Below are 21,625 nucleotides of genomic sequence, written 5' to 3' on the forward strand. Positions count from 1 at the left end.
CCAATATGTGATTTATAGCATCATGTTCAGTCTATATAAAAGAAAAGGCTTCCCAACCCTTAAATAAGGGGACTTTCTTATAATAAGGAACATTTGCCATCTCTGCTAAGGGCAAGCTTAGAGGTCCTCAAATAAGAGGCATCATTTACAATAAGGGGCATCTAAGATAACAACAAATCTATCGGTTCAGGCTTCTGATTACAAAGCTTTCCAAAGTTGGCTGCTTCTCTTCATTACCTTGTGCGCCCTCTGCTGATTCTCTTGCAACCCAGCCAGAGGGAAAGTACAAGAAACATTGATAGGAAGCAAAGGCAGCCTTCAGATTTCATATGCAAATATAGCACTGCTTCCAAGTCAAACTATGCACTTGAATATTTTTGCATGTATCACATAGAACAGTGTGGGTTTCTTTGACTGACAGAAGAATTTCAAATACATACGAAGTTGTCACCAAATTTGTGATTTTGAAAAAAGTGAGTCTTAGGAATATAATTTATAAAAGCAATTAATTTACCCCCTCCCTTTCTTTTTAAGCTTACCACCAACCTGCTTTCAATCAAATGCCCTGTGATAACTCACCATATTTAGTTAAGCACAGCAGAATCTTATATTTATTTACTAAGCAACTTTGTGTTCAGTAGGGTTTCAATTTGGGAAACGTTGCAATCCTAACAATAAATAAACTAAAGAACTAAGACACAAAATGTACGTTTTTCATTAGGACAAAAGCTAGCCAGCTGGCCTTGAAAAATTGCAGAAAACAAGTCTTCAGCTTGGCTAAAGCAAGCATTTGGATTAACATGACACATCAATGCATATTTTTTTAAAATAGAGATACTGTGTTCATATTTCTATAATATTAATACATGTATTAGCCAAAGATACAAATGCCCTATGCCTGAGTCTGTTACAACTTTCTGTAATAAATGAAGATTGCAAATGGGTGTGATGAATTTCTGGACTGTCTCCTCAATAAACTTTTATAGCACTATTTGTGCTTCATCAAATAAGATGAAATAAGTGATATCTGGGGAAAAAAACAAGCTGCTATAAACAACAATGCACAATTGCTTAACTTGACCATTCAGCACCCTGCTGGTTTGGGGACTAAACGTTTAATAAGGTTGTCAGAAACAGTTGATCATAGCTTCTGACTGTCAAAGATATGAAAATATTTCAATTCTTCAGGTTAAAGAGTGAGTGTCATGTATTCAGCACAGCTTGAAGAATTCAGATCCTGGGCCTAGAGTCATCTGGTGTTGATTGATGACCCTTTGTCACTCTGCTTTCTGGGTTGTGACCCCTGGAGACTCAAAAATGAACTTAGTCAAACATAACAGCATCTCTTGCTCAGTGAAGCAGGGATGCAGGACTGGAAAAAACATGCCTTTCTGTCAAAAATAAAGTGCTTTGCTCAGAATGATCTGTCAGAGCTTCTGAGCTTCTGACAGGTTTAGTATTCAATGCATTGTCCAGGAACGCTGACAAAGCTATCTGGGGCATTTCTTTCTTATCAGAAAACAATTTTACATATTAATGCACTTAAATATTATTTTATAATGAGCAACCATTCTTTAATTTTTTTAAAAAACATAAAACAATCACAGCATTATTTTTTCTTTAAAAGGCTAGAAAAGTGCTGTTATAGCACAGTGCCTGGTTTTGTAAATATGACAGTTTTTAAATCATATATAAATTTCTGGCAGGGCAAAACAGGCCAGTACAAGTAAACATTGATATAGTTTGAATTTCTTAACATATATTAAACCTGTTATCATAAACAACAATTATTAATTGATAGTATGAGTTCATTAATCACTTCTAACAGTAAACAAAATGTATCACTACAAGGAAGGTTGTCACACATACACACCTGTTTTCAAAGACTTGTTGTCATATGCTCCCCTCTCACAAAGAATCCTAAATAAGGAAGCAAATAGCTACAATATCTGCTTATGTACCATATCTTTCATCTCTTGATCTCTATCTTTCCTAAGAGCTCTGTATGTTCATTCTCATTAATACAATATCTGAATTGGCCCTGAACCTGGGGAGTAAAAAAAGGCAATCTTGCTCAAAGGTAAAGAACATCATTTTGAATTAGTAAAGAGGAAACTGCCAGAACAAAAGGTAGGTGAGTTGTTGACACTGCTAGGCACGTGACCCAGGAGAAAAGGATTCAAGCATGTCATTCCTGTCACCAGGCTACTGAGGAGGACATCCATTTGGACTCTTTTTGGTGAGGAGAATCCATTGTCTGAAGAAGATTTTGGTGTCAAGAAACTGCATGTTTGCTTATTATGACACTATTGCATGAAATATCTGGTTCCACATGTAAGCTACTGTTATTTTGGTAAGCATTAGCCAAAAAGGGCTAAGAGAATTGTTGAGGGCTTCGTGGTACCTCCCCACTTTTCTACATAGATGTGATGATTAATGTGGAAACTTAGACCCCTTCTACACTGCCATATAAAATCCAAATTATCAGTTTTGAACTGCATGGATAACCATTACAAAGATATGCCTCTACAAGATCCATGGTTGTTAGCCTGTAGTATCCTTGTCTGACTGACTTTTCAGTTTGATATATGAATTTGCAGTTTCCCCATTCTTAAGATTAGTAACCTATGCATTTTCAATAAGAGAAGTAATGTTTTTCATATGTAAGTAGGTTGATTCTAGTTGATCTCCATAGAATCTCCTATATCATTCCTGTGGCTCCCACATACCATTTATCCCTTAAAAATCACTAAAAATCCATGGTACTTTTAGAAACTTCCACAGGGGGTGAATCTCCTGTCCGTATATCCAATCTGAGAGAATCCAGGTTTGCAGTGCTGTACTTGATATAAACATCAAGAACTGGGAGGCCCTGGCACTTGAGCATTGTAACTGGAGGTCAGCTGTTACCAACAGTGCTATGAACTTTGAAGAGGCACAGATACAGGGTAAAAGGAAGAAAAGTGCCAAGAGGAAGGTGTGTCAAGCAAACCCTGCCTTCCATCTGGAAACTTATGTCCTCAATGTGAAAGAATAAGTGTTCACAATAATATATGGACCCACTGCCAAGACTCTAGAAGACAATCATACTTAGCCACAAGTGATCGCCCATGATGGGACTGGGAACTGGGACCCAGGTTCAAATCTCTGGTTGATCACAAAATTTATCATGTGTCCTTGGGCCACCTCTAGCAAACCTCATTAAAGCTGTGTTACTGGTCTCTTGCATTCTCACACATCACTCTTCCTTTCTCCTCCATATCTTGCCTCATATTGTGGCCTCCCAATGTCTCTTTCCCCTCCTCATGTTGTGTTCCATCATACTACCTCTCTTACCTCACCTTGTCCTCACTCCTTTCTCTCCTATTCTTTCCCTCAACTTACATCCTCCCAATGCCTCTCTCTCTCAGCTCTTCCATTCTGTCACTCACATTACTCACTCCGGCTCCTGTGCTACTCCTTCCCTCACCTCACCTTGTGGCCTTGCAATGTGCCCTCTTTACTTCTTCCACTCCCACCATTCACTGTACCGTCCCTCACACCCGAAGGGCAAGTGTAAACATGTTTCTTCACCTAGAAGAGTTGACTCAGATCTTGACATTCACAAAGGCCTACTTTTTTCTAAACGAAAGTTTGGAATCCAGGCTAGATGATGGTTCAACAAACTCTGAATGGCATTCCTACAGTACAGGTAAATCCTTCCCAAACTCGAAGTGTGGCAACCATATCCCTTGATCAATTTTGGTTTTGTCAGAAGGGGCTAGTGTGACTAAGGTCTACATGTCTGGGGTCTCAAGTTGAAAGAAATGCTTCCAATCCTCCACAGTTGCCCATTCGCTTGCCATAGTGGTTTTATATTGCCTAAACATCCCCATAAGCTCTCTTCACACATTTAATGACCATGTTAAAAAGCTCATGTTGTTGTGCAAGCTAACACCATACATTCTTGCCACTGCGTGCCCCCATAATCAATTGTTTAACATTTGTAACAAGATGTTCTCCATACAAACATGTAAATGTGTGGAAGTGTGTACACAAATAGATGTCTTCACTGGGACCCCTGCTCACATAGAGGCAATCTATCTACATTGGTGAAAGAATCCCATGAAAGTCAAAGAGTTATTCAGCAGGACAACATAGCAGGTATTTGCAGCAATGGCAGCTGGCAAGGCCAGCTTGAATAGCTCTCCAACCACTCTGTGCATTTGTTCAATGTATAGTAATAGAGCCTGTGGAGTCATTTAAAGTCCCTTCACACGTGTGATCACTCAGTTGCTATGATTAGTGTTCAGTAAAGGAATGTTGAACGTCTTCTGAATCAGCCTCTACTCAATAACCTTTAACAAGCCCTTCTTCATTTTCCACAGAAGGGGCAACTTTGAAAAAACTCATTTTCTTTTTTCCCTCTTTCCCTTCCCTTCCCTTCTATAACGCAGTTTCATGATACTCTGACATTATTTTCATCTGAGATCCCATTAATACATTTTATTACAAGGTAAACCTCCTCAGTTGATCACTTGTTACACTGTTTTGTTATGTTTTTCAGAAATACATTAATCACAATACTGGGACTCTTGCAGCAAAGCAGGTGCTATATTTTGAGACCAAGGACGTCACAGGCAATGAACAGCGCTCCAGATCTAGATCACAAGCAAACGATCCATCAATCTTGACCCAGTCAAGAACAACTTTTCACAGGATATATCTCTATCACTTCCCTAGGGTGCTTGTACATGCATGTCAGTGCACATACACACACTGCAGGGACACAAAAGTAAAATTTGTTTCTTGATTTAAATGCTGCTGCATGCCATGCTATATATATATTGATCTTGACACTTCAATGTCATTTCATCCTGTACATGGAAAATATAATCAAGATATGCAATCTGGCATCCACTTTAATCCAGAAAGGCTTCTGTCTGCTCTTCTCTACGTATCATTGCTGTTTATTCCTTCAGATATGTAATGGCAGTTTGTTGATTTATATAGATAGGGGTTAGATAGATATTTCTGGAAGCATTTGATGTAGTAAGTGAAATGTTTGAGTTTAATATACAGTGCAACCTGTTATGGTTCAGTGGGGAAGAAATCTAGCTCTTGACTCCATCTACACTGCCATATATTACAGTTTGAAACTGCATTATATGCTTAGTATAGACACATATAATGCAGTTTAAAAGCAATGAGATGCATTATATGAGTCTACATTGACCAAAATAACTTTATTCTTATACCCCACCACCATCTCCCCAAAGGGATTCTGAGCAGCTTATAGATGGCACAAGTACCTAAAAACAACATAAAAATGAAGCACAATACAAAATACAATAAAATAAAACACATACGCATATAAAAACATCAACTCAAACTGCAATTTCAAACTGCATTACATAGCTGTATAGCTAGGGTCCTTATATTATTTCTCCAAATTGAAAAGAAGATCGAATTGCCTAATGGATGACTGTTATGAAGACATTGAAATAACAGCTCCATGAGTCTTATAACTAGAGAAAAAAATCGCAACAGAAAGACCAGTTTTCATAAAAGATCTGGTCAGATACTTTATATCCGCCTTTTCCAGCTTTCTTTGATTTTATAAGATGTGTTGCTTCACAACATCTGTCAATCCCAGCCAATTTGGCCAATGGTTATGTTGGCAGAGAATTAAGATGGCTATGGTATCCTACATTTCATCTGCAAACTTCAGCTGCTACAACTGATCCTCAGATCACAAAGAGGATCCTGTTAAGAAATTCCATGAATGGGATTCACCAGATTAGATTTGTAATCTTAGTCATTAGAAGAGTCATGCACACTCCCATCAGTTAATTTGTACCACCTTATCAGAGAGTTTACACTTCAGCATAAGGTGCTAAGAGGTAAGCTAAGGTCCTTTCTACACTGCTGGATAAAACCAATATTATCTGCTTTGAACTGGATTATATGGCAGTGTAGACTCATATAATCCAGTTCAAAACAGATAATGTGGATTTTATGCTTTGATAATCGGGATTAGTGTAGAAGGGGCCCAAGGGCCTTTCCAGGCAGACCCCAAAATGTGGGCCCTGTCAGACCTTTTCCTGAGGCATCAAAACGAGCTTGTGTCTTTAGGAAGGGTGTGGGGACTTAAACCCACTCCCAAGCAGGTTTATGGCCTGTTTGGAAGCGCCCAAAGACTGCTCTTTGGTTGAATAAACAAATTGATAATACCTTTCCACAGAGACACATTACAATATTCCAGAAGGAGTAACAGATGTGTTCAATTTTTATGAGGCATTTAAGTGTTCCAGATGAAGTCACTGTTTCTGAGAAAGAGAGACTTTAAAGAAAAACAAAGGTAAATTGGTCTCATCCAAAAGGCTAAGTGGAAGGAGAAAACAAAGACATTCTTTTTAATTTTGAATTTTTAAAAAATGTTCAAGTAACCTTTCCTTATTATCATACATTTGATTACAATAAAGATGGTTTATTTCATTTTCACTTTAATTTTGATGTTTATACTAATTTCTATCACTATTTTAACAAGAAAGAAATATTAGAGAATATCTCAATCATTGATAAAGCTATTAATTGCTAACTACTAGTTCTTAGTCTGTCATATACTGTAGTCTAAAAATGTATAAAATAGTCAGAGAACTTGCAGAAACAGAATAGACTGTTAATTCTTTCTACTTTTTATTCCAGAATATTTCCATTATTAAGACAGAGTTTATGTAATTTCCACATAAATGTCACTGCTCAAAAACATTAATACAGTAGAGTCTCACTTATCCAAGCCTCGCTTATCCAAGCTTCTGGATTATCCAAGCCATTTTTGTAGTCAATGTTTTCAATATATCTTGATATTTTGGTGCTAAATTCGTAAATACAGTAATTACAACATAATATTACTGCGTATTGAACTACTTTTTCTGTCAAATTTGTTGTATAACATGATGTTTTGGTGCTTAATTTGTAAAATCATAACCTAATTTGATGTTTAATAGGTTTTTCCTTAATCCCTCCTTATTATCCAAGATATTCGCTTATCCAAGCTTCTGCCGGCCCATTTAGCTTGGATAAGTGAGACTCTACTGTAATTACTTTAAACACATGAAGCATGCTGTTTTATGTTCTTATTAACTGATACTGCCCAGATTAATGGAAAACTGAGAAAAGTGCCTCTCTAATATATTTAAAAGCTCCTCTCCCTATTATTTTACTGAAATTTCCACTAGTCGTCCATCCATTTCATAGGCTGAGACCCAGGCCCCATCTACATTGCCATATAATGCAGTTTGAAACTGCATTATATGGTTGGTGTAGACTCATGCAAATAATGAAGTTTAACTGCACTGATGGGCATTATATGAGTCTACATCAGTGGTTCTCCACTTGTGTGTCCCCAGATGTTTTGGCCTTCAACTCCCAGAAATCCTAACAGCTGGTAATTTGGGAGTTGTAGGCAAAAACACCTGGGGAGCCACAGGTTGAGAACAACTGTTCTACATTGACCATATACGGGCCGACAGAATGTTGGATAAGTGAAAATGTTAGATAATAAGAAGGGATTTAAAATGCCTATTAAACGTCAAATTACGTTATGATTTTATAAATTAAGCATCAAAACATCATGTTTTACAACAAACTGACAAAAAAGCAGTTCAATACATGGTAACATTATGTAGTAATTAGTGTATTTACAAATTCAGCATCAAAACATTGCAATGTATTGAAAACATTGACTACTAAAAAAATGACTACAAATAAAGATAGAATTGCATAAAATAAAGTTACAATAACAACATTGTCGGAAGTTAAATCCAGAAAAAGTTCAGTCCTGTGAAGATTTTTAAAAATCTGTGATCCTTGCCTGCCTAGAGAAACAGCTGTGGATCCAGGTGGGAGGGTTATTGCATTGGATAATACAGAACGTTGCATGAGCAAAGGTTGGATAAGCAAGATTCTACTGTAATGCAGTTTGAAGCTGCATTATATGGCAGTGTAGATGGGACCCCAGTTGCTAAGAGCCCTTCCACATAGTCATATAACCCAGAATATCAAGGCAGATAATCCGCAATATCTGCTTTGAACTGGGTTATCTGAGTCCACACTGACATATAATCCAGTTCATACAGCTGTGAGGAAGGGGCCTCAGGCATACTCAGTGTGTTTTTGTTTCTTTGAATACGAGACCTCCCAGCCACAGCACATTAAAACTGGAAATAAGGATGCATCTACACTGTAGATTTAATGCAATTTGACACCACTATAAGTGCCATGGCTCTATGCTATGGAATCATGTGATTTATAGTCTGGTAAGGCACAGCATTTTTGAGCAAAGAAAGCTAAAGACCTTGTAAAACTACAACTCCCCTGATTTCATAGCATTACGCCATGACAGTTAAAATGGTATCAAACTGCATTAAATCTGCAGTGTAGATGCACCTTTACTCCGAATTTTAATGTAAGATTTCAGCCTAATAACTATCTCATCAGACTTCTGGCAGCAGGAGGCGGCAGTGGTCCACTACACGGCGAGGCGTGGGGAATCTGCCGTCCCACGCCTTGCATTGCCTGCATCGCCTGCTTCGCTAGGAGGGCGATCACATGGGAGGAAGCATGGAGCGTGTGTGGTGAACGTGGCTTGCCCCCATACATTTGGCAACATAGTACACCGGTTCCACCCCTCTGTACCCATGGAGCCAGCACGACATCGTTTGATGGGAAATGGCCAGCTCGGTGGGTAACCGGGGTTAGATCGGGGTTTGCCACCAAATCTAGCCCTGTATGATGAGGTAGTAAATCAAGAATGTCTTTAGAAGTGGCCACTAGAGGGCAATTGATACAGTATACCAACATTGTGTTAACAATTCATTGTTTAAATAGTTAAGACCCAATTGGTGGAGTCAGACAGTTCAAACAATCTGATTCATGAGAGTAAATGCTCATTGGTGACATTTCATAGGAAAAAGCTAACAAAACCCTAAGAATCAGACAAACAAAATGAAATGCCTGGAAAAACAATGATGTGAGCATACTTTTATGTAAATCAGTCTGCTGGTGTTCACTTCTTGCTGACATAAAAACACAAACAAAATCTGAATTAAAAGTATTAGATGCTGATTTCCAGATACTTCAAAAAAATGCTTGCCCAAAAATATCTTAGCAGAGTTCATTTCATAAATAACAAGATGAAAGTAGGTTCTTAGGTCATCTTTTCTTATATATTTAAAGGAATAAAGAGCTAAATATAGCTTTCAGAATAGCAATGGTGCCTGCTCATAATTTTAATGGCTCTTTATCAAATTAAACACTGAAAATCAATAGATCTAATTAACATAAAAGCTTGGCATGGGCTGGAGTGGAGCTTTTTGGCAGAACATTACAGTCCATGGCATAAATTTTTGTCTGGAAATGGAAACATCTCTACTCATTTCATCTCCTTCTCCTTTATATTTATTGTACTTTTGTACTACCTGTCCCTTTTTGCCTTTTATTGAACTACCTAGTTAAAAATCCCAGACTTGTCCTTCTGCAGAGGTCAATACATGCTTAAAATAGTACATAGGGGAAGGGATAAGCCAATTTTGGAAAAAGGGTGTATGCTCCACTGCAATGTTATTAAGGGTGTATACCAAATTGCCATTTACCAAATGAAAATGTATCTATGTCTTTGAGATTCATATCAAACCTTTCTTATGTATTTATTAGACAAGTTGAGATTCATATCAAACCTTTCTTGTTCACCCTGTCAGGTTTTTGAAAGCAACTGAATGGCAGCATAGATCAAAATCCATTCTGAAATGTGCAAGAATATTGGTGTTTTTTGGTGACTGGTTTCAAAGGGATAGCCATATTAATTTTTTTCAGCAAAGATACTTGGGGCTGGGACACCTTGAGCACAAAAAAAAACCCCATTATTATTGCATATTCATGGACCATAGCCCATTTTTTTTCTCCCCAAAGAGAATTTTTATTAATCATTATTTTATAATACATAATCATAGTTACATTTTCCTTTTCCATTCCCTTTTCCCTCCCCCACACCCACCCACCCCCTTCCCTGTTGACAACTTAAACCTTATTTTCTTGTTACATGAGCCTTCTTTCTATTCTTTCCAATTTTTTCTTCCAACTTTCATCATATGGTTTAACAATCTGTAGCCATCTGCTAAATGGAGTCCATATTTCTTTAATTTTCTTCTGTTTGTCTGACCATGTTTTTTTTGTTTCTTATAATGTCCATAATATCCAGTTGTATTTGATCCCATATATATTCATACCATTTTTCAAGTGTCCATTTCTTTTTATCCTTCCACCCCCACGCTATTACTGCGTGTGCGGCTCTAAACATTATCATCATTAATTCTTGGTCTTGGTCCTTAATTCTTCTGTCCCCATATATCCCTATTAACAGAATTTGCATATTTATATCAAATTTGGTTTTAGTATGTAATTCAACCTGGGTTAGAATTTGGATCCAATTTTTTTTTATCTCTTCACATTCCCACCATAGATGAGAGTACCATGACTCCCTACGCCCACAATGCCAACATTTGGAATTTAATCCGTGAATCATGTGTGCCAGCTGAATTGGTGTTCTGTACCATTTCGTAATTATTTTCAGTTCTAATTCCTTATATTTGTCTATTTTTATTTTATTTAAACCATTGACTATCTTTTCTATCTTTTCTTTTCCTAGGCCCACTTCCTTTTTCCACTTGTTTTCCATTATTCTATACATAGCCCATTTCAGCACCTGCTGAAGTACTGATGTATGGCTTGCCTTTCAGAAGGATCTAGGATCTAGGTTCTTTTTATTTTAACTAGATAGATAGATAAATAGATAGATAACCTTTGCCATCTTGACCAGATTCGCATGTTACTTGACAAAACGTCAGTTTTTACATGTGAAATGTAGGAGGACATACAAAAGCATACATCATCATCAGCAATCACTCGTGTCCGAGTATGATTGTCTTCCAAGTGTAGTTTCTTGAAGGGGAGTCCATAGGTGACTGTAGAGACCTATTCTTGATCCACATGTTCTTCCACAGTGAGGACATAAATTTCCAGGTGGAAGGCAGATCTGGTCAAGGTTGGCTTGACATGCCTTCCTTTTGACGCATTTCTCTTTTTCGCCCTCCAGTCATGCCTCTTGAAATTCCACAGCACTGCTGGTAACAGCTGACCTCCTGTTAGAATGCTCAAGTGCCAGAGCTTCCCAGTTCTTGGTGTCTGTGCCATAGTTTTTAAAGTTGGTTTTAAGCCCATCTTTAAATCTCTTTTTCCTGTCCACCAACATTCCGTTTTCCATTATTGACTTGGGAGTATAGCAACTGCTTTGGGAGGCGGTGATCACGCATTCGGACAATGTGGCCAGTCAAAGGATCATCACTTTAAAGATGGTGATAACACTTCTATTTGTTGTTGTTTATTAGTTCAATCGCTTTCAACTCTTCGTGACCTCATGGACCAGCCCACTCCAGAGCTTCCTGTCGGCCGTCACGGCCCCCAGTTCCTTCAAGGTCAAGCCAGTCACTTCAAGAATACCATCCATCCAGAACCACTGACAGTTATCTTTGAGAGTTCTTGGAGAACAGGAGAAGTCCCAGAAGATTGGAGGAGGGCAAATGTGGTCCCTATCTTCAAGAAGGGAAAAAAGAACGACCCAAACAATTACCGTCCGGTCAGCCTCACATCGATACCAGGCAAGATTCTGGAAAAGATCATTAAGGAAGTGGTCTGCAAACACTTAGAAACAAATGCAGTCATTGCTAATAGTCAACACGGATTACCAAAAACAAGTCATGCCAGACTAATCTGATCTCTTTTTTCGATAGAGTTACGAGTTGGGTCGATACAGGGAATGCTGTGGATGTAGCGTACCTGGATTTCAGTAAGGCCTTTGACAAAGTCCCCCACAACCTTCTGGCAAACAAACTAGTAAAATGTGGGCTAGACAAAACTACGGTTAGGTGGATCTGTAATTGGCTAAGCGAGCGAACCCAAAGGGTACTCACCAATGCGTCGTCTTCATCATGGAAAGAAGTGACAAGTGGAGTACCGCAGGGCTCCGTCCTGGGCCCAGTTCTGTTCAACATCTTTATTAACGACTTAGATGAAGGGTTAGAAGGCACGATCATCACGTTTGCAGATGACACCAAACTGGGAGGGATAGCTAACACTCCAGAATACAGGAGCAGAATTCAAAATGATCTTGACAGAATAGAGAGATCTAACAACTAACAAAATGAAGTTCAACAGGGACAAATGCAAGATACTTCACTTCGGCAGAAAAAAATGGAAATCAAAGATATAGAATGGGGGACGCCTGGCTTGACAGCAGTGTGTGCAAAAAAGACCTTGGAGTTCTCGTGGACAACAAGTTAAACATGAGCCAACAATGTGATGCGGCTGCTAGGAAAGCCAACGGGATTCTGGCCTGCATCAATAGGGGTATAGCGTCTAGATCCAGGGAAGTCATGCTCCCCCTCTATTCTGCCTTGGTCAGACCACACCTGGAATACTGTGTCCAATTTTGGGCACCGCAGTTGAAGGGAGATGTTGACAAGCTGGAAAGCGTCCAGAGGAGGGCAACTAAAATGATCAAAGGTCTGGAGAACAAGCCCTATGAGGAGCGGCTTAAAGAGCTGGGCATGTTTAGCCTGCAGAAGAGAAAGCTGAGAGGAGACATGATAGCCATGTACAAATATGTGAGGGGAAGTCATAGGGAAGAGGGAGCAAGCTTGTTTTCTGCTGCCCTGCAGACTAGGACACGGAACAATGGCTTCAAACTACAGGAAAGGAGATTCCACCTGAACATCAGGAAGAACTTCCTCACTGTGAGAGGTGTTTGGCAGTGGAACTCTCTCCTCCGGGCTGTGGTGGAGGCTCCTTCTTTGGAGGCTTTTAAGCAGAGGCTGGATGGCCATCTGTCGGGGGTGCTTTGAATGCGATTTCCTGCTTCTTCGCGGGGGGTTGGACTGGATGGCCCATGAGGTCTCTTCCAACTCTACTATTCTATGATCTTGCCCTTGGTTGGCCCCTCTTCCTTTTTCCTTCCGTTTTCCCCAGCATCATGGTTTTCCTAAGCTTTCCTGTCTTCTCATTATGTGGTCAAAGTATTTCATCTTTGCTTCTAATATCCTTCCCTCCAGTGAGCAACTGGGCATTCTTTCCTGGAGGATGGACTGGTTGGATCTTCTTGTGGTCCAAGGCACTCTCAGAATTTTCCTTCAAAACCACAGTTCAAAAGCATCTATCTTCCTTCGCTCAGCCTTCCTTATAGTCCAGCTCTCACATCTATAGGTTACTATGGGGAATACTATCGATTTAACTATGCGGTCTTCGTTGCCAGTGTGATGTCTCTGCTCTTCACTATTTTATCAAGGTTGGCCATTGCTCTTCTCCCAAGAAATAAACGTCTTCTGATTTCCTGGCTGCAGTCTGCATCTGCAGTGATCTTCGCACCTAGAAATACAATCTGTCACTACCTCCACATTTCTCCCTTTATTCACCAGTTATCAATCAACCTCGTTGCCATAATCTTGGTTTTCTTGATGCTTAACTGCAGCCCGGCTTTTGCGCTTTCTTCTTTCACCTTGGTGATAAGGCTCCTTAGCTCCTCCTCACTTTCAGCCATCAGAGTGGTATCATCTGCATACCTAAGGTTGTTAATGTTTCTTCCAGCAATTTTAACTCCAGCCTTGAATTTGTCAAGCATTGCATAATGTGTTCTGTGTACAAGTTGAATAGGTAGGGTGAAAGTATACAGCCCTGCCGCACTCCTTTCCCAATCTTGAACCAGTCTGTTGTTCCGTGGTCTGTTCTTACTGTTGCTACTTGGTTGTTATACAGATTTCTCAGGAGTCAGACATCATGGCATCAAGCTCCAGCACCGCGTCAAGAAAGCTTCTATTTACCTATTAATTTATTTCTACAAACACCAACAAAGGTGACAATCCATAGAGAGGGTATGGCATACAACCACTTTCTCATACATTATCTTCCAAACACACATTTTAATCCTAGCCATTGCCAAAAGTTAATTTTAATCCCTGCTCTTTCAAAATCACTACCAATGTATTGTTTTACATTTCTTCTCTTTGCTGAAGTTTGATATGTGTGAAAGCAGAGTTTTTACATGGAAAGCTTGAAACTAAGGAATATGAACTATTTATTACACATATTCATTTAGGCAAGTATATTGTGTGTGAGAGAGAAAGAAAGGGATTGTCCATTCTAACACTATGCATATGCATAGCAGAATAACTTATTATGGTTATACTGAACAAATGGGTATATTCAATATAAATTCCCATTAGCTGCCATGTAAACTATACACCAGTTTCTGGTACCAACACAGTAAACATTACTTTCTTCATATTTACATTTCCAAATCTATTCTTTGGCAGTGTAGACGGGGCCTTTGTTATGCATGTACCAACCTTTCTGTTAATCACATTACAATTTTTAAAGTATAAATGCCAAATGGCATCAGGCAATATTTACATGAAAATGAACATTTACCCCAGTAGTTCTTAACCTCTTTGGGGTGAGGAAGAAGGTGAGGGACCCCACTGAGAATCTGACAAAAGCTATTAGGCGACAGTGACAAATGAATCTTACCTAACTTGGTTTGGAATAAATCACGTTTGCCCCTTGTTGGAAATTAGATGTCCATAATTTATTTAGAAAAAGACCCCCCCCTTTCCTCTTTTTCCCATCCACTGAATTTGGACTGTAATCTCTTTAGGGAATTCAGAGTGATATAAGAGAATATAACCATCCCAAAGGAACTTATAGCCCACATTTAGAGGATGGGAAGAGAGAAGCAGCAAATAGTAACCCAGCCTCAGATGGTAATAGGAAGAGAACAACCTGATTCTCAGCAGATAGCAGCACAAAGAAAACTTGAAGAAGCCATACACATCAATACTATATCATCTCTATGCCTTTTAATTATGGTGGAATATTACGTTCAGTGGAATATGTCCCATAAGGAATAAATCAGGGCTTCTTAACCTGTGCTTCAAATATCCCACTTGCCAATTGCTCTGTATCAATATTAAAGCTTATAAATACAGGCAGATGGACATTTTGCAAGAGGAAACCCTCATGCTGTAAGCTTAAAATCAACATTATGAGGTATTTTATTCAGTGTAGCCAGGGATATATGTTTTAATATAGTTCCAGTTTTTATATAACCAGTTTTTCATGAGCAGCCTATTGGGTAAACTTAACTGTTCACACTTTGCTATGGCTTAACCTTCTTAAGTCCTGAAATCATTGGAAAATTCCCCCTAATTTTGAACAGACATGTGTAAGAATGCTACATTTCCAGGCTACAGTCTTAAGCTTTTTTAAGGGAGTGGTTGAATGATGTTTTTAAATCTCCATATTGAAAGCAATAGGACATTTAAAAATATAAACATGTAAAAATAAATACAATCTATAACTGGGTGACTTTGGATGTTCCAGACAAAGTACTGAGATCCAACGAAAATATTAAGACAAAATTTGTAATTGGTCTGAAGGGCACTGCAAGGAAATGATGCACTGTGGTGTTGAATACTAACATTATGTTAAAGAAAACTTTTATTTTTAAAATGGAAAAATGAAATCCATTACATATGTATTTACACACAGGAAGTTTCTTCCTACATCTTAACTTCAAATTCTGACTTATACCTGTTGTAATAACTAATCATAACAATTAATTTTATAAGTGTTACCTGGGAACACTCATGTTGAGTGCTTTATACATTATAACAGTATGCCCATATAATACCTAACTAGATAAACTCGTGTGCTGTAACTGATTCCGGGAGATCTGGGGTTCAAATAATAAATAATAATAAAACTTTATTTATACCCCGCCACCATCTCCCCAACAGGGACTCGGGACGGCTTACATGGGGCCATGCCCAAAACCATACAATATGACAAAATATAAAACAACACATCATAACACAATTTAACAATACAATAAATAACATACATTACAATCCAAAATTCAGAAAAAGCAATAAAAACCAGGGCAGGCCACATGAACACTAAATTAAAACTTGGTGAGAAAGACCTATGAATAAAACCACGGGGAGCAGGGACATAAAATAGTGGAACAGTCTAGAGGATAGATATCCCAAGGGAATAACCGAAGGAAAATATGACAGTTACTCTCCAAAGCGACACCGGAAGAGCCATGTTTTTAAGTCTTTCTTAAAGGCTAGCAAAGTGGGGGCCTGCCTAATCTCAATGGGCAGTGAATTCCACAGTCGGGGGGCCACAGCAGAAAAGGCCCTCTCCCTTGTTCCCACAAGACGGACCTGAGATATAGGCAGAGGCAACAGGAGAGCCTCCCCTGACGATTGAAGAGATCGGGCGGGTTTATGATAGGAGATACGATCACTAAGGTAGGCGGGTCCCAAACCGTTTAGGGCTTTATAGGTGATAATCTGCACCTTGAATTGGGACCGGAAAATGAACGGCAGCCAGTGGAGTTCCTTGAACAAGGGAGTAGATCTTTCCCTGTAGTTTGCCCCCGTTATTAATCTGGCCGCCGAGCACTGGACCAATTGTAATTTCCGGGCCGTCTTCAAGGGAAGCCCCACGTAGAGTGCATTACAGTAGTCCAGCCTAGAGGTAACTAAGGCATGCACCACCGTGGTCAAGTCAGACTTCACGAGGTATGGTCGCAGTTGGCGCACCCTGCTTAGCCATTGAAGCCCACTAGGTGACTCTGGGCACATCACACACTCTCAGCCTCAGGGAAGGCAATGAGACGGCATAATCATAGCTCGAAATTATTTAAAGGCACACAACTAGAAAGTGTTTATACAAAACGATCATTATCACATTTTGTTATGCAACATTGTAAATATGTATTACCCAACGATTACCATCTTGTCAGCCTCACGTCGATACCAGGCAAGATTCTGGAAAAGATTGTTAAGGAAGTGGTCTGAAAACACTTAGAAAAGAATGTGGTCATCGCTAATAATCAACACGGATTTATCAAAAACAAGTCATGTCAGACTAATCTGATCTCTTTTTCGATAGAGTCAAAAACTGAGTCGATGCAGGGAACGCCGCGGATGTAGCGTACCTGGATTTCAGTAAGGCTTTCAAGAAAGTCCCCCATGATCTTCTGGCAAACAAACTAGTCAAATGTGGGCTAGGCAAAACTATGGTTAGGTAGATCTGTAATTGGCTAAGCAAATGAACCCAAAGGGTGCTCCCCAATGCTTCCTCTTCATCCTGGAAAGGAGTCATGAGTGGAGTGCCATAAGCAGGGTTCCGTCCTGGGCCTGGTTCTGTCCAATATCTTTATTAACGATTTAGACGAAGGGTTAGAAGGCATGATCATCAAGTTTGCAGACGACACCAAATTGGGAGGGATAGCCAATACTCCAGAAGAATTCAAAACGATCTTAATAGAGGGTTGTTGTATGTTTTCCGGGCTGTATGGCCAAGTTCTAGGAGTATTCTCTCCTGACATTTCGCCCACATCTATGGCAGGCATCCTCAGAGGTTGTGAGGTATGGAGATTTTAACAGATTAGAGATGGGCTGAAACTAACAAAATGAAGTTCAACAGGGACAAATGCAAAATACTCCACTTAGGCAGAAAAAATGAAGTGCAAAGCTATAGAATGGGGGGCGCCTGGCTCGACAGCAGTATGTGTGAAAAAGACCTTGGAGTCCTCGTGGACTGGAAGGTGAACATGAGCCAACAATGTGATGCGTCAGCTAAAAAAACCAATGGGATTTTGGCCTGCATAAATAGGAGTCTAGTGTCTAGATCCAGGGAAGTCATGCTCCCTCTCTATTCTGCCTTGGTCAGTCTACACCTAGAATCCCACTTTGTCCAATTCTGGGCACCGCAATTGAAGGGAGATGTTGACAAGATGGAATGTGTTCATAGGAGGGAGACTTAAATGATCAAGGATCTGGAAAGCAAGCCCTATGAGGAACGGCTTAAAGAGCTGGGCATGTTTAGCCTGTAGAAGAGAAGGCTGAGAGGAGACATGATAGCCATGTACAAATATGTGAGGGGAAGCCATAGGGACTTAAGCTTGTTTTCGGCTGTCCTGGAGACTAGGACGTGAGACAACGGCTTCAAACTGCAGGAAAGGAGATTCCACCTGAACATGAGGAAGGACTTCCTCACTGTGAGATCTGTTCAGCAGTGGAACTCTCTACCCCAGAGTGTGGTGAAGGCTCCTTCTTTTTAAGCAGAGGCTGGATGGCCATCTGTCAGGGGTGCTTTGAATGCTATTTTCCTGCTTCTTGGCAGGGGGTTGGACTGGATGGCTCACCAGATCTCTTCCAACTCTACGATTCTATTATTCTAAATGGCAGAAATATGTCTATGTGTCTCTGCCTTCAAGTCACTTACTGATTTATGGCAACTCCATGCATTTCATAAATATCATATGCAAGGAATACTCAGAGGAGGTTGTGCCATTTTTTCCTCTGAAAAAGGTGGTATCCGAGGGCAGTTTCCTATCCACGCGTTCACCAAGGCTGACCCTGCTTAGCTTCCGAGATGAGACGGGAGATGCAGCATAAAGCCGCAAAGGAAAACATCCCAGCGATGATTTTGCCCTGCCCGCGCTGCTTCCCCGCCTGCACCAATCACAGAACCCCGCGCGCGACGGGCGTGGCCTGAAGGAAGGCGCTGCTCTGGGGAAGGCGTTTCCTTAACGGGTGGCCATGGCAACGCTATCGCAAGTGGAGAGCGCTCTCGTTGACGTCAGAGGCGCGCGAGCGAAGGGCGATGACGAAGGCGGAAGTGGTGCCTGTGAGCTGCTGCAGGAAGATGCGCTGAGGGAACCTCGCGATGGAGGTAACCGGACTGGGCGACGAGGGGAAGCGGGCCTGGGTGTGCTTTTGGCTGCGGGGTGGACCTGGGTCTGAAGTGGTATAGTCGCGCCGCGCCCCTTTCACTCCTGTCTTCGATCGAGGGGCCTCCACAACTTGGAGCTGACTTGCACTGCCTGAGGCGGGGATGAGGCCTTTACTTATTGGGGTTGTTGTATGTCTTTCGGGCTGTGTGGCCATGTTCCAGAAGTATTCTCTCCTGACGTTTCGCCCACATCTATGGCAGGCATCCTCAGAGGTTGTGAGGTATGGATATCCATACCTCACAACCTCTGAAGATGCCTGCCATAGATGTGGGCGAAACGTCAGGAGAGAATACTTCTGGAACATGGCCACACAGCCCGAAAGACATACAACAACCCTGTGATCCCGGCCATGAAAGCCTTCGACAACACCTTTACTTATTGATCTTTGCCCATTTGGCTTGAGCTGCAATGAGTTCAAGGCTCCCCCTTCCCCACTCCTTCCTCAAGGCAACTCTGGGTGTATCTGCACTGTAGAATTACGGCAGCTTGACACCACTTTGCCTGCCATGGCTCCATGCTATGGAATCCTGGGAGCCTTCAGCCTTGTCTGCCAAAGAGGGCTGATGCCTTACCAAACTAAGGATTCTATAGCATGGAGCTATGGCAGGTAAAGTGGTGTCAAGCAGCCTTAATTCTACAGTGTTGATATATACTCTTAGATTGTAGATTGGTTTTGACAGTTAGTACCTGATGCTAGTGGAGCCAGCTTGACATAATGGACTACAAATTGCGCCCATACCTTGAGAAGCCAAACTTGGCCATGGTGGTCGACACTCTTGTTACATCTCGAATAGAATATTGCAACACGCTCTGCGTAGGGCTGCCTTTGAAGACTGTTTGGAAGCTTCAAATGATCCAACGGGCAGCAGCCAGATTCCTCACCAGAGCACACAACCCCCCGTTACGTCAGCTCCACTGGCTGCCAGTTTGCTACCGAGCACAATTCAAAGTGCTGTCATTAGCCTACAGTCCCCTAAATGCTTCTGACTCAGCTTACCTTTCCAAACGTATCTTCTGCTATGAACCATCACAGAGGTTAAAATCTTCTGGGAAGGCCCTGCTCTCGGTCCCACCTGCTTAACAAGTGCAGTTGGTGGGGACAAGAAACAAGGCCTTCCCAATGGTGGTTCCTTGGCCCTGGAACTCTCTCCCCAGTGAAATTAGATTAGTGCCCTCCCTCTTGGCCTTCAGAAAGAAAACAAAATGTATGTGTGGGACCAAGCCTTTGGCCAGTAAAGAATACAGTGCAAGAAATAAATATGGAATATGTGCAATTAACAATTGGAATGGCCCCAGTCTACGAATATGGATCATACGAGGGTTATCCAGAAAGTTCAGTACTTTTTGGAATTAAAAATAAACAAAGTATAGGAGAAAACATTTACCATATTCAGTTGAAAGCCAGACCCAAATACTAGTTCTCATCATAGTCCCCACTGAATTCTAGGTAGTTATCATAGCGATAAAAGTGTTTGAAAAGGCCTCCCCCCCCCCCCAAGATTCCCGCCTGGCTTGCATCCAGAACCAGGCTGGTTTCCCTTCTCTCAGCTGTCAAATGGTGCGCTCAGCTTTCTGCACGATCTTCCTCGATCGCTCTTTTGTTTTGCAGATGCTTGCAAAGAAGGTGCTCTTCTAAGGTTTTGCAAGAAGCACACCTTTCCTGTCCTAAAAAACCTTCCTTGCAAGCATCTGCAAAACAAAAGAGCGATCGAGGAAGATCGTGCAGAAAGCTGAGCGCACCATTTGACAGCGGAGAGAAAGGAAACCAGCCTGGTTCAGGACGCAAGCCAGGCGGGAATCTTGGGGAGGGGGGGGGGCTTTTCAAACACTTTTATCGCTATGATAACTACCTAGAATTCAGTGGGGACTATGATGAGAACTAGTATTTGGGTCTGGCTTTCAACTGAATATGGTAAATGTTTTCTCCTATACTTTGTTTATTTTTAATTCCAAAACGTACTGAACTTTCGGGATAACCCTCGTATGATTTTAATATTTATATTAGGTGTTTTTAATTCTATGTCTTTATATCTAAATGTTGTTTATATCTTATGTTTAATGATCTTATTATTTTAATGCATGGTTATGTGTTTTTGTTTAGATTTTATGTTTTAGTTTTATATGTATGTTAGGCATTGAATTTTGTCATGATTATGTTGTAAACTGCTTTGAATCCCCCCTGGGGTGAGAAAAAGCGGTATATAAATACAGTAAATAAATGTCTGGAAACTTGATTTCTAATTTTCACTTGAACATGGAAGACTCTGGTCAAATCACACTCTTCGCCTCAGAAAATCCCATTACAAATCATGCGAAGAAACTCCCCTATTCCGCTAAATAGCATGCTCATACCTAAAATTGTGGTTTATTTAAACAGCATACTACAGAAAGGAAAAAGAGGACAAAACGTGCTCTGATCTTCCTGCTGGCCCCTTGCACTTTTAAACAGACAAGAAAGACAGAAATGCAACATGCAAACTGTTTCATTGCACAGTTATTATGGTTATTGACTTGATTCCAAACTGTGGGGCCTTGGGAGTGGCAGTAACCCCTGTTTTCACTGGCCCTTGATGACAAGTTTGACACTTTCAATTCTGTCTAAAATGTAGGTGAAAATCCTGTGTCTGATCACCTTAACAGCCCCACTGCTAAGAGAGGCTTTCATCTGTGTGGAAGTGTGCTATAAATTACATATATGGAATACTTAAAATTGTTGGCTTCTTATCA

General features: G+C 40.5%; 1 protein-coding gene across 2 annotated transcripts in view; it reads left to right on the plus strand.

Moving 5' to 3' along the window:
* Nucleotides 1–18,697: 18,697 nt before the first annotated feature.
* gcc2 (GRIP and coiled-coil domain containing 2) overlaps nt 18,698–21,625 on the plus strand; it is a 37,544-nt gene continuing 34,616 nt past the window's right edge. For both annotated transcript variants that reach the window (XM_003218737.4, XM_008107064.3), the window contains exon 1: nt 18,698–18,837. In XM_003218737.4, coding sequence (XP_003218785.2) covers nt 18,832–18,837 — 6 coding nt within the window. In that variant the 5' untranslated portion in view covers nt 18,698–18,831. The remainder of the gene's footprint in view (nt 18,838–21,625) is intronic.

Source organism: Anolis carolinensis, chromosome 3 (assembly GCF_035594765.1).
Source record: "Anolis carolinensis isolate JA03-04 chromosome 3, rAnoCar3.1.pri, whole genome shotgun sequence".
In the NCBI taxonomy this organism is placed as follows: Eukaryota; Metazoa; Chordata; class Lepidosauria; order Squamata; family Dactyloidae; genus Anolis; species Anolis carolinensis.